The sequence below is a fragment of the Dipodomys spectabilis genome, unplaced genomic scaffold, assembly GCF_019054845.1.
Source record: "Dipodomys spectabilis isolate Male_0828 unplaced genomic scaffold, ASM1905484v1 ptg000026l, whole genome shotgun sequence".
NCBI classification, from domain to species: Eukaryota; Metazoa; Chordata; class Mammalia; order Rodentia; family Heteromyidae; genus Dipodomys; species Dipodomys spectabilis.
The window spans coordinates 5,939,747-5,953,566 of NW_024870703.1; the positions used below are offsets into that span (position 1 = coordinate 5,939,747).

The 13,820-nt window shown below is 41.7% G+C and overlaps 1 protein-coding gene across 1 annotated transcript in view; it reads right to left on the reverse strand.

Annotated features, from left to right (window-relative positions):
* Nucleotides 1–13,820, reverse strand: part of Prkce (protein kinase C epsilon) — a 506,608-nt gene that overhangs the window by 161,866 nt on the left and 330,922 nt on the right. Inside the window, exons 7-10 of the mRNA XM_042675470.1 lie at nt 12,260–12,402; nt 11,167–11,263; nt 7,490–7,689; nt 3,083–3,256 (exon numbers count right to left, since the gene is read on the reverse strand). Coding sequence (XP_042531404.1) covers nt 3,083–3,256; nt 7,490–7,689; nt 11,167–11,263; nt 12,260–12,402 — 614 coding nt within the window. The remainder of the gene's footprint in view (nt 1–3,082; nt 3,257–7,489; nt 7,690–11,166; nt 11,264–12,259; nt 12,403–13,820) is intronic.

A 13,820-nucleotide genomic window follows, 5' to 3' on the forward strand; every position in this document is an offset into this window, starting at 1 on the left:
GGTGGCATGGAAGATGTGGGGTAAACGTGTTCCTCTAAGAACAAGTTTGTTCTTATTATCCTTTGGAGAGAGTCAAGAAAATCCCCGAACTACAAAAGAAGTTCCTCTCTTCCCATTCTCACCTTCCAGTCCCCTAGTATCCTCAAATCATGTCAGTTTAACAATTATTCTTCCACAAATGAAATCCAGGCTGTCATTCAACATCACTGAAGAAACTGTCACACTGAGGACCATGAGATTAACATTCTACAATGCTTAGAGGAAACATTACTGATGTGAAAGATATCCATTCCCCTTTCTCACTCATTCAAGCTGATCTTCCACTGTGGCTTTCCAAGATCTACTAGATTTTTAACCATCTGATTACATCCTTTCTTCCTATGATGTCATACAAGTTAGACTTGATTAGGATACTCTTTCTCTTTTCCTTTTGAGCTAGAAGTCACATATAAGCCATTTGATTAGTGGTAAAAAGCTAGGAACGAAGTAGAGACAGACCATACTTGCAGGGTTTTCTTGTCTTTTCTTGTTTTGTGCCACTCCTGGAGCTTGAACTCAGTGCCTGGGTGTTGTCCCTGTGCTTTTTTTGTTCAAGGCTAGCACTCTACCACTGAGCCACAGCTCTATTTATTGCTTTTCTCGTGATTAATTGGAGATAAGAGTCTCATGGACTTTCTGCCTGGGCTAGCTGAGATCCTCAGATCTCAGCCTCCTGCAGTAGTCAGGATTACAGGCATGATCTACAGGCACCTGGCTATCTGCTGGTTTTTCAAAGAACAAATGTTGCATTTAGCCATTTGTCTTTGCTACTGTTCTGTCATCTGCACAGAAGCATATCCACAGGGATCTCCCAATTAGAATGGACTTCTCCTAGGATATTAGACCTTTGGACAATGTATTCAAAGGAAGGATGTCAGTGTGACTTATTCCTAGTCCAGCCTCTTCAGATAGATAGAGAGCAAGCTGTGGGGACAGGGAAAGTGAAACACTGAGTTTCTTTTCACATGCACTCATGCACAGTCGAGTAGAAAAGTGATACAAAGCCAAGATCTCACTGCAAGTGGGATCCCAGAGGTCAAATGAGAACCAGGTCTGACTGCTAAACTCAAGTGTCTATGGGTAAAAGACTTTTACTTCTCTACACCCAGTTTTCTCACTGGTACACAAAAGGAAACAGAAAGAATTGTTAAAAGACCACCAGCAAAAATTCCTAGCTTCTGATTCTGACTAGTATGAGGTCCCATGCTACATAATATGTAAGACAAAGATACATAGGGCACAATACATTCCCCATGAATCCAGAGTGAAGATATAGTAGAAAATCTGACCCCTCACTGAGTCTCTACTATCTCTACTATCATGTTGGACTCTGTGTTTACAAACACTCACACTAACCCAGTAGGCATTACACAACACACATGAAAAGCTAGGATAGTAAGTTCCATACTTGCTCAGCAAAGGGAAATAGTCTCACTACATGGAAGTCTCTGAAGCACTTTCACAGTCAGAGAAACGTAAGTGTCCTTGAAGGATAAACAGATTCATTTTGAGACTTTGCAGGAGATACTTCTCCTTGTCCTAAGAGATGAGAAAGAGGCAAAATTCCACTGCATCAGTGTTGCTCAATGTGGAATAATGCTGTGTGGGTGATGCTTAGGCCTGGGACCAAAAAAGTTGGGAAATAGTAGATTAAATAGAGAGAGTCCTTCATTGCAGGTCTTCTCAAGGCCTCCAATAAACAAATGTGTGTTAATACTAGGTGAAGTAAAAATTGCAGTGTCCACATTACAGGCCACAGAGTCCTTTATTCCTACAGCTTCCCAAAGTGATTAGATTCTTAAGAAACAACCTTTGGAAAACTGTACCAAAGAGACTGTAAAATCCCTGAGGTTAGAGATGGGTCTTATTCACCAGTGCACCTCCAGCACCTGATATAGCAACTGATAACTGATACCAATTGGCTCAGTGAAATATATAAGCAATTGTTGAAATCTAAGTGAAAAGACGTGTGTGTGTGTGTGTGTGTGTGTGTGTGTGTGTGTGTGTTGTATGTGTTTGTGTGTGCCAGTGCTAGGGCTTGAACCAATGGCCTGAGGCACTGTCCCTTAACTTTGTCTCTCAAGGCTGGAATTCTACCACTTGGGCCACAGCTCCACTTCTGGCTTTTTGCTGGTTGATTAGAGTATAAGAGTCTCACAGTGGTTTCTGTCCAGGCTGGCTCTGAACTACATGTAATCCTTAGGTCTCAGCCTCTTGAGTAGTTAGGATTCGAGGCATGAACCACTGGCACCCAGCTGAGCCTGGGATTTGAAACATGGTAGCAAGGGTATGCCAAGGAGCCAGAAATCACCTCCCTATGGTGCCACAGGGCATTGGATGGGCATAATTTTAGTGCTTTGAGGTGAGTCCATTTTTCCATTTAAAAAAAGTCACTACAAATCCCCTCACTCCCTCTGAAACACTCAAAGGACGATAGAATAAGAGCTTCCTGTAGACTGTGCGTTCCTTTTCATTGAGTTTTGAGTCAGAGGTCAGGCTCTGAACTCTGCTACTTAGCTGCAGATTATCTTTGTTTCTTTGCTGCCATCTTCTGGATCTTCAGCACCTACATGGTAAGTTTTTTAAATGCTTGGATTTTACTGTGGAATTTTAAACATCTATCGCCATCTTGTCACTCCTATGACATAGCACAAGTAAGAAGCAATTCAGGTGGCTTTTACACTTTTTCTTTTGAGCTGAAAGTAACATACAAGTGATTTGGCAAGCGATAGAAGTTAGAAGCAGAGTAGGGAAAGACTACATCTGCTGGTTTTTTCCAATGAGCAAACACCAGGGTTAGCCATTTGGCTTTGTTCAGTTATATTTACAAATAATTCCACTGCTCGCTCATCCATGCGCTATTCAACCTTGGATAGAAAATCCCATGCTTTTAGAAAAAAAAAGATGACTTTCAAATTCTTCCTTACAAAGTCTTTGAGAGAAGCAAATAAAGGGTAGAAATCTTGTATTTGATGTGACAGCCAGTCACAGAACACCACAGTGCTAACCCAAGACTGGTCAGCCAGCCTCTCTATAAGCATACCTTGGTCTGGAAGCAGCAGTAGAGTTGGGTTAAGTAAGGGTGTTTCCGTGCCAGAGCCAAAATCCTCTTCTCTGTCATTGTGCAATCCACATCATCGTCCTGAAGGATGACGTCCTTCTTTAAGACCTTCACAGCATATACTTCATCTTTGCCTTTGAGTTCTGCCAACATCACCTGCAACCAATCAACATTGTCCCCATGATCCCATGCCTGAATAGAATCAAAAGAGGAAACATAATACCAAATACTTGCCTAGCACTGATGGCTCATGTGTGTAATCCTAGCTACTGAGGAGGCTGAGATCTAAGAACTGGAAAAGTCCATGTGATTTATATCTCCAAATTAACCAGCAAAAAGCTGGAAGTGGAAGTATGATGTAAGTGGTAGAGCTCCAGCCTTAAGCAACAAAGCCAAGATAGAGAGTAAGACCTGGAGTTCAAGCCCCAATAGTATTTTTTTAAAGCAAGCAAACAAACACTTTAAGAACTAATTTCCTTTTCCCTTTCATTTTCAATATAATAGTATTAAAAATAGTTAGGAAGCCAGTCATCTTAATAGTGTTACTCCAATTTACTTATTTTTGGCAGTTCTGGGATTTGAACTCAGAGCCTCATGCTTGGTAGACAATCACTTTACCACTTGAATCATGCCCCTAGCTCTAAAAAATTTGATTTTTAGTATCTGGCACAGTTCTCAAAGTAGAGAAGTTCAATAAACATTTGTGAAATAATTATTCATATGTTCTTGTATAGTGATAAATACCCAAATTATAGTAAATTGTATTGTTTTATTTTATTTCTTTCTTTCTTAAGACAGGGTCTAACTATGTAGTTAGAGCTGGTTTGAACTAAGCAATCCTCCAGCCTTAGCCTCCCTAGTTCTAGAATTACAGGCATGCCACCATTCCTGGCACAAATATAGTGTAATCCTTTTGAACAGAACTATTATTTTACTAGCAATTTTTAACCTGGTCTCCAGGTATCATGGTTGCTGAAACACAGTTACAAGCAAACAGTATAATTCATGTGCTACCCTACCCCTCATAGTAGCATCTTGAGTTATATCTAGTTGTTATAAATTGCACCATTTTGTCCATATTTTTAAATTTTCTTTTGTATTATATCCTTAAGATAGAAATCCTCATAATTAAAGGGTCAAACGTCTTCCATATTTCCAAACTAATTTTCAAAGATGATATTCATAGATACCATGTATTTTAGTATTATTCATCCTTATTCTTCCTCTCTCCTCCCAATTCCCTCCAAACAGTCCCACAGTTACATTCATTATATATGTGTGTATATATGTATATGTATACATATATGTTATATATTATATATACACACATATATACATAAATTTGCTATATATACACATACATGTTATATATGTTATATAAATACATTATATAAATATATGCATGTATTCATTATATACATACATATGCATACAATATATACATTATGTCATTATATATACATTGTTATGTGTGATATAAAACATGTTATATATAGTATATATACATGTATAGTATATATGACATATATATGTTTGTTATTCATGTATATATAACTTACACACATATATTATATATAATATTTTAATTTTCCATTATATATAGTATATAATATCTGTTCATATATATGTGTGTTTATGTATATCTTTCAGGTCTATGTATATAGAGAACATGAGGAAACTCATGACTCATGGAAAGCTAGTCAACTAAATTGGGAAGGCGAAGGCCTTCCCCTAGATGAGGTCAATTTCCCTAAATTACAATATATGTACAAGTGAATAACCATGGTGAAATCCCTTTGGTACAATTAATGTATACTAAAAAAAGTGAAAAACAGTGCATCATAAAAAAGTCAAACAGACTATGTTAGGGAGGGGTCAGTACCAGAGGGAGGGGGAAGGGAGAGAGTGAATATAGTCAAAATACATCATATACATGTATGAAAATAGAACAAGGAAACTTACTGAATTTGTTTTTAAGAAGTGGGAGTGAGGGATATGAAAGTAGAGGGTAAGTTAATTAGAGGTACATTATATGCATGCATGAAAAAGTAACAATGAACACGCTGCTTATACAACTAATATCTGCTAATAAAATATATTCATACAGTGTGCCATGCAGAAGTATTTTGGGTTTGTGACATTTACCAGCAATGAGAACTTTCACATAAAAAAATTTAAACTGGTAGGAAATACTACGTCAGTACTATTTTCACTTGCAATAAAAATGTTTTAAGTATTTGTTGAATTTGCTTTTCAATATCTTCTCTTGTCTGTTCCTTCTGCTAGTTCTCTGTTGTTTATGTTATTACCTACAACTCTATACATGTATGATATATAAAAATACTAATCCTTGGGGCTGGGAAGGTGGCTCAGTGGTAGAGTGCTTGCCTTGCATGCATGAGGCCCTGGGCTCGATTCCTCAGTACCACATAAGCAAAAAGAAAAAAGCCAGAAGTGGTGCTGTGGCTCAAGTGGTAGAGCACTAGCCTTGAGCTGAAGAGCTGAGGGACAGCGCCAGGCCCAGAGTTCAGGCCCCACGACCAGACCCAGAAAAAAAAAATACTAATCCTTGCTGTCTATAAAAATTTTCCTCAGCCTGTTTTATAATTTCCCATTAGTTGTTTCTATTGAACAGCATCTCTATGGACTTAAATCTGCCCTTGTTTGCCTGTAGGTTTCTTTTTTCTTTCCTTTTTTCAAAAAAATGCCAGTACTAGGGTTTGAACTCAGAGCCTAGGCACTGTTCCTTAGCTTGGTTGCTCAAGGCTGGTTCTCTATTACTTTAGCCACAGTTTCATTTCCAGCTTTTGCTGGTTAATTGGACATAAGAGTCTCACAAACATTCTATCCCAGAATGGCTTCAAACTGCAATCCTCAGATTCAGCCTCCTGAGTAGCTAGAATTACAGGTGTGAGCCACCTCCCCTCACCCCTGAAAGGTTTCTTTTATAACTGGAATGTGACTCCTTCTGCAGAGGGTGACTTATAGTCTACTTTCTGGAGACTTTCCTATTATTTGATATTTTGGCACTGACTTACTAATAAAAGTCACAGGTCTTTCTCTTTTTAAATAACCAACTCCTAAGTGCAGTATTCCAGTGTTCACTGTCAAAGCTAAGGAGCAGAACTCAAAATCCTACTAAGGGAATTCGTGATGTTCTACCACCCACATAAAGAACATGCTCTGTAAAATTGGCTCAGACTTTAGCTGTGATTTTCCCCCAATAAACCATCTAAGTGCTCCAGAGTCATCAAAGGTCCCATCCTGCCTACACCATGTGGAAATTCTGAGAGTGCTTATTTTCCTTGAATCTTGCTTAAAAAGAAATCAACCTATAAAAGCTCACTAGCTAGAGCTATGCCCTAAGCTAGAAGCTTAGGGTCTGTTTCTTATTTAGCCTGTCCCTAAAGAATGTGATTGCTCTAGTCAAGAGCATTGTCTCAGGAGGAGATAGGGCCAGGTAAGCTGGATGGTAAGAAGGCCCCAGGCTCTAGGGCTACCTTAGCTTTCCTTGTGGAGACTCCTAGAATGGGCCTGTAGCTAAGCCCTCTGACTCACAGGCTGCAGCTTTGGATAACCCAGACACATGAACACGTGAGGGCAGGTGACTCCTCCTCTCACCCCTCTCTTGGGTCCCCAGAGCAAAGCTTTTGCTTTGGGAGATTCTTAAAATGCAAATCCTAACTACTACTGAGCACAGCTGTAAAAAGAGGAAAGGGACATTCAGATCGGAGATGAAATGCTGACCAGCTGCCCCTCTATCTTCCTAAAACGGTGATTATTTTTGTATTTCATCTGGCCATCAGATTAGCTGATCACCAGTAATATTCTATTCAACACACTGAAAAACATAGTCCAGAACATGAGTTCATCTCAGTGGGAGCAGAATATGGAGACTTGTCCCAAGGGCAGAGGACCCTGATCCAAGACATAAGAGAATGATTCAATTCCCCATCACCTATAGAAGATAAAGAGAACATTTACTAAATACCAGGTTTAAAGAAACACTTGACTATGTGGTAAGATATGCTCTGAATCTTTCAGTTCACTGAGGACAGAGGCTCTAGAGTTCATGTTCCAAGTTTTCATAATGAAGTAACAGTTTCAGATGGTCTCTGAAGGGAGAAAGAAGCACACTGACACTTTAGTGGCAAAATGTTCAGTTCAGTCCACATGCAGCATATCTAATCCAATCCAGGAGAAATGACAGAAAGTCCCACAGTCCCTTAACAGCAAAACCAGGGCTTATATCTGCGAGGCTTTGGGCCATTTACACTCAATAGGAAAGGACAACGTAAGGAGACCAGGCTGACCCTCATCAAATCTTAGACCAAAACCAGGGTAGGGGAAAAAAAAAACCCAGCAGGGCTGCCCACATGCACTACAGACCTTGCCAAAGCTGCCTTTGCCCAAGACCTTGATGAAGTTGAACTCATCCAGGCCCAAGCGCTTGGCCTGGCCAGCTCGCACTTCACCATTCTCGCCAGAGCCCGCCAGCTGGCCATCCGTGGATGATGATGCCCGGTGCTCCTCGCCTCGGTTGTCAAATGACAGTGCTTTCCGGATGTTGTTTTCAAGTTCTTTTAACTCTAGAGCCCCAAATACAAGATTCTGCATTAGTACATACCTCATGAGCCCTTCCTGTTAGAATTCAGTACTCATAACTGCTCCCCCCCCCCCATGAGGTGTTCCTGTCAACCCTATTTCAGATCTTGATAACAACAAATTCAGAGGGGGCATCCCATGGTTCTCTGTTTGTCTAACACACTTTCATCAACGCCTAATATACAGGAATGAGTGCCTCAGTATGCAAAGGGGAAGAGGACGTAAACCCTTCCCAGGAGATGTTCACTGCCAGCAAAGTTCTTCAGATTACATTGGAAAGTGCCATCTCTCTGCGAGCCCCTTCAGTGCTTACGCCATCATTCTAGCTGTCATGAAATAACCCAGACCTTCTCTGGAACTCGGCAGAGACAGAAAGGCAACAGCTACCCTATCAGTTGCATTAGAAGATTAGAGCAACAGCTAATCACAAATCACCCTTGGCCAGGTGCTGATGGCTCACTCCTGTTATCTTAGCTACTTAGGAGGCTTAGATCTGAGAGGTTGGAGGTTTGAAGTCAGCCCAGGCAGAAAAATATCTATGACTCTTAACCATTTTAAAAACAAGCCTGACATGGAAGTATGACTCAAATGGTAGAGTGCCATCCTGATAAAAAAAGCCAAGTGAGAGTGTGAAGACCTGAACTAAAAAATCAACACAATAATAAATAAATAAATTACAAAATCATTACTGGTAATGCCATTTCATCTACAGGATCTTGGAAATGTTCACCTTCTAAAGCTCTTCCCTTAGCTTTGTGGCTGAGCTTACTCTAAATATTCAGGCGCGCGCGCACGTACACACACACACACACACACACACACACACACACACGCTTACTCTAAATATTCATCCCACATACAAAATCTAACAAAAGGACCAACAGGTTTTATCATTAACAAAAGAATTGCTTTCCATGATGACCTGTGGCAAATTTATCTCTGATGGGGCTGAAATTCCTCAATCCAATTTCATAACAATGACATAATCTGGAGGCTTTCTGGAGTGTGGGACCTAAATTACCTGGGGGATAATGCTGGGTTGGCAGTTTGACCTTTGATATTTTGGAAGCTTTATAGTTGGCTTCTTCATTCACTAATTCATGCTGTTGCCTGAGTTCAAAAGGGTATGTATATCTTGAGCAAAGATCAGATTGTAAAAGATGCTCATGAAGGGGAGTGGAGACCACATCTTGGAGACTGGAACTGAAGATGAGTGACGTGGTACCTTTTGATAGAACCATGTTCAGCTTCTTTAAAGGAGGAGTGAAGCCCAGAGAACCCAGAATGGCAGCTTGGAGAGCCTTGTAAGTCTGGGGTGAGCTCCTCTGAAGTGACTGTAGTGGTTGGGTTGTGGTGGGAACAGGTAGGCACCATTTCTGAGTCTCCAATTCAGTAGTTGCCTGGCTATCATTCACTCTTAATTACATATGGATTTTAGTCTCACCACAGAATTAAAAGTCTCCATTAGTCAATGGATTTTGTGGGAGGTAAAACCTAGATGTCTGTAGACACCAAAGCTTGAAAATAAATGTCAATATTCTCGTGTTAGTACTGGGACTTGAATTCATGACCTGTGCACTGAGCTTTTTTTGCTCAAGGCTGGTACTCTACCATTTGAGCCACAGCCCCACTTCTGGCTTTTTGTTAGTTAATTAAAGGGAAGAGTTGCACAGACTTTTACTGCCCAGGTTGGCTTTGAATTATGATCCTCAGATCTTAGCCTCCTGAGTAGCTAAGGTTACAGGTATAAGTCACCACAGTGGGTTTTGTTCTACAGTCTTAAGAGAAAGGAAAGAGACAGGCTTATTTTTGTTTTATAACCATGCAATGTATTGTGAAGAGGGCTTTCCGGCCATGAGTGCACTGATTACCACCTGCACTGATTACTACTTTGGGCTGAACAGAGGTGCTGAAAGGCACAAGCAGGTAGCATACCAGGCACGATACATATCTGCAAACCATGGCCACTGCACTTGACTTGAGGTCTCTTTTACCATTTGACCTTGTTTCTTTGGCCCTACCAGAGGAGGTCTCAACATTTAAAAAGAGAACATGAAAATACCCACCCCAGCTGAAGGTACTACCTACAAACTCAGAGATTTCAGAGTGTCATCAAGTGACTTATAATTAACGGGTCCCTGTTTTGGAGAGGGTGCCAAGTGCAGGTATTTGAATCCAGAGCCTGGGTACTATTCCAGAGCTTTTGTGCTCAAGGCTACGTTAGTGCTTTACCTGAGCCATAGCTACATTTCTGGCTTTTTGGTCTTTTAATTTGAGATAAGAGCCTCACAGACTTTCCTGCCCAAGCTGACTTCAAACCATGATCTCAGCCTCCTGAGTGGCTGGATATACAGGTGTGAGCCACCAGCAGCCACGTGAGTCAAAACTCTTTTGGCATGAAGTCACAGAGCATGAGAAGGAACTGAAACCAATTATTTTGGGGCTGGAGGCCTGGCTTCTGGCCCCTGGAGCTGTTCCTACTTCTGAGTGAGAGGGCCTGCCTCACAAATGAGGATCTCCAGGGAAAATCAGATTACTCAAGAGGCACAGATCTGCCCTTACAACTAACTTCGTTCTTGACCTTAGGACACATGTTTGCAACTCTCTGACCTTCCACTTCTCACCCTGTAAGCAGTAATGGAGTGCCAGCACAGAGTTTGTGAGAGTATAAAATGAAGAAAGGGAATACATAAGGGCTATGGAAAATTCAGGTACCATTGTTCAGCCCTGAGGACCATTCCTGCTTTGCAGATGTATATGTCCATCCCTTCCAAGAGATGGTTGAGTTTCATCATCAGAGGGGAAAGCATCAAGTGTGTGAGTCCCTGGGCAGCCCCAGCAGTCTTGCTTGCCTCTCAAATTACTCTTATTATCTATTATGTTGACAGAACTTATTATCTTTTAGGGAAAAAGACAAGGGACCAAGGCTAAAGAGGGGTGTCTGGTGTGGAGCTGGCTTCTCCCCATTTCTTTTCTCAGTCTCATCTCCAGCTTCATCTTCCTATCCCTACCCATCCATTCCATCCCCTAACTCAACCTGATCCTAGCTTTTGGGGTACAATGATCAGAGCCAAGGAGTGGGGTGTCACACCAAACACAAACAAGTTCCTTGACATACATATCTGTTGCCAGACACTAGGGCAGAGCCCCTTCCTCCCTACACTGGGAGCTAGGAAAGGAGGCAGGGAAGAAAGAACCATAACATCCCCTGTCTGCGCCTTCTCTCTTGCCACGGCCTGTGAGGAACAGAAGGAAAGCTCAGTCAGCTAGTGGCCGCCCTCAAGAAAGCCTCATAACGTGAAATACCTATAATTACACCATAGGTAAGAGGTGCGTGAGGACCTCCCGGGCTGGGAGCTGTTTCAGCGCACAAGACCATTCTTGGCTTCAGAGGCTTCACACTCTTCTCGGTCCTTCCAATGACAGAGCTCAAGGGTAGGAAATTAACTCTTGAGTCTTACCCTGGTCACAAGGTGAAGTGGGTGCTGACTTGGACCGGTCTTCCTCAGATGGAGAGTTTCCAGAAGCTGGCTGTGGGGACTCGGCACCAGCAACAAGCTAGAGAGAACAAGAAGACATCAGAAAGGAGGCCTGGCCAGGTGTTGATGGCTCAGGCCTGTAATCCTAGCTACTCAAGTGGCTGAGAGTTGAGGATCACAGTTCAAAGTCAGCCTGGGCAGGAAAACTGCATGAGACTCAGATCTTCAATTAGCCACTAAAACAGTCAGAAATAGAACTGTGGCTTAAGTGAAGAGCACCAGCCTTGAGCAAAACAGCTTAGGGACAGTTCACACCCTAGGACTGGTACTTGGTGTGTGTGTGTGTGTGTGTGTGTGTGTGTGTGTGTGTGTGTGTGTGTGTGTGTGTGTGTGTGTGTGTGTGCACATGAAAGAAAAAAGAAATAAAAGAAAGGAGGCTTATAAATTTTCTAAGGTCAAGCATCAGGAATGAAGACATTGTCCTGAGGATGGACAGGGACTCTGGTATGCAACAGCAACTGTTGAATTAATATTATGAGGGCAGAGTCAAGAGTTCACTTGCCAGTTAAACAGGAAAATATGAGAGCTTTCAGCTAGTTCAACTTTCATTCTCTCCAAATACAACTGACATTTTTAAGTAAAGCCCAGTACCACCTCTTTAATAGAGCCCCTCTAATCGTCCATCCAAGCAATGCAGGCTCTCTCACTAGAGCAATGCGGGACATTGGTTGGCTCTATTACCTGCTTGCATGTATTTATTCAGCTTTATATCATAAATAACATCTACATGTGTATATAGTGTGCGAGTTCTCAGCTTAGGAAAACCATAGGTTCTTTGAAGATCAGACTCTACCCAGTATTTTCAGTGCCGAACTGACTTGCACAAAGTAACAGGTAATAAACAGATCCTCAATGTACACTTTTAGATTGATTGGCAAGTTCAAATACAATGCCCCTAGTACTTTCTTTCCTGGCATAGTCCTATGATGTCCATGGCTTGGATCTTCACCTCAGCCCAGAATACCCTCAGGAAGGCAGCTCAGAGCTCCAGACATTCCACCAAATCACCACTTACCTTTTTCCTCCTCTGGCCACTGTTGGTGATTTTGTCTGGTGTAACGCCCAGGTCAGCCAGCACTTTGGCGATTCCCCTGGCATCCACACCACAGTTGGGAGCTACATTGGTCTCACATCGACGGTGAACATTCATTTTGCAGACTGGAAGGAAACAGGGAGAAAAGACATCCAAATGCTCACAACTGACTGAAACATTACCTTTGTGGGGAATGTGTGTGTGTGTGTGTGTGTGTGTGTGTACATGAATGTGTGTGCACACTAGTACTGAGCTTGAACTCAGGGCTCGAGCACTGTCCCTTAGTTCTTTTGCTCAAGGCTAGTTAGTGCTCTACCACTTGAGACACAGCTACACTTCCAGTGGCTGATTGGATGTGAGAGTCTCATGGACTTTTTTGCCTGGGCTGGCTTTAAACCGTGATCCTCAGATCTCAGCCTCCACAGTAGCTAGGATTACAAACTCAAACTATCAGTGCCCACTAATTGTAAAATTAGTACACACATGTTCCTCTAATAATACTTGGAAATGCATAAAAATTAAAAATAGGAAAATAAAAACAACTATTGGTCCCATCACACAGGACTAAAATTGTCCAAACCACCTTGCAGATCATTATTGTTTTTGTTTTATTACACACACACACACACACACACACACACATACACACACACACACACGTATGAACACACAAATACACACAATATTTATGTATATTATATAAATATTTAAAATATGTTATATTTTTCTTTTATGTCTGTCATGAGGCTTCAAGTCAGGGTCTACGTGCTGTCCCTAAGCTCTTTTGCTCAAGGCTATTGCTCTACCATTTTGAGCCACAGCTCTACTTCTGGTCTTTGAGTAGTTAATTGGAGATAAGAGTCTCACGGGGACTTTTCTGCCCAGGCTAGCTTTGAACCATAATCCTAAAATCTCAGCCTCTGAGTGGCTAGGATTACAGGCATAAGCCACCAGCACCTGGCAACATGTTTTACCTTCATAACAAATTACCATAATTAATAATAATAATGAACAAACATTACATTTATATTTCTTTGGAGGGGGAGTAGAATACTGCTTCTAAAAGAACTAAATAGATTTCTTTGGAAGAGGTTTACTTGAATTCTGGACCCAAATGGGTGCCATATAGGTACACACAAACATACACACACACACACACACACACACGCTCCACTAGTCTGCTGCAGGACACATGTACACAAGGCACTCTACAGCAATTCCAGCAAGAAGCTGTCTGAACACTTCCAGATGAGTAAGGAAAAGCAATCTATTGTGAAACAGGCCAGAGCATTCTGCTTTTCTCAACAAGACCTACCCTTAGGAGAAACAATTTGGACCAGAGCTTGAACCACTGAGCTTCATTAGATCTAAACTGACCCAAGGGAAAAGAAAGATCTAAACTGTCCCAAGAGCCCAACTCAGGCCCATTCACCAAAGGCCAGAGGAAGACTGCAAAGTCACCATCTGCAGCCTATGCTCACACATGACAGGGACCTGTACACCGGACTTACACTCCTCCTCACATAGCACCATCATGCTGTGT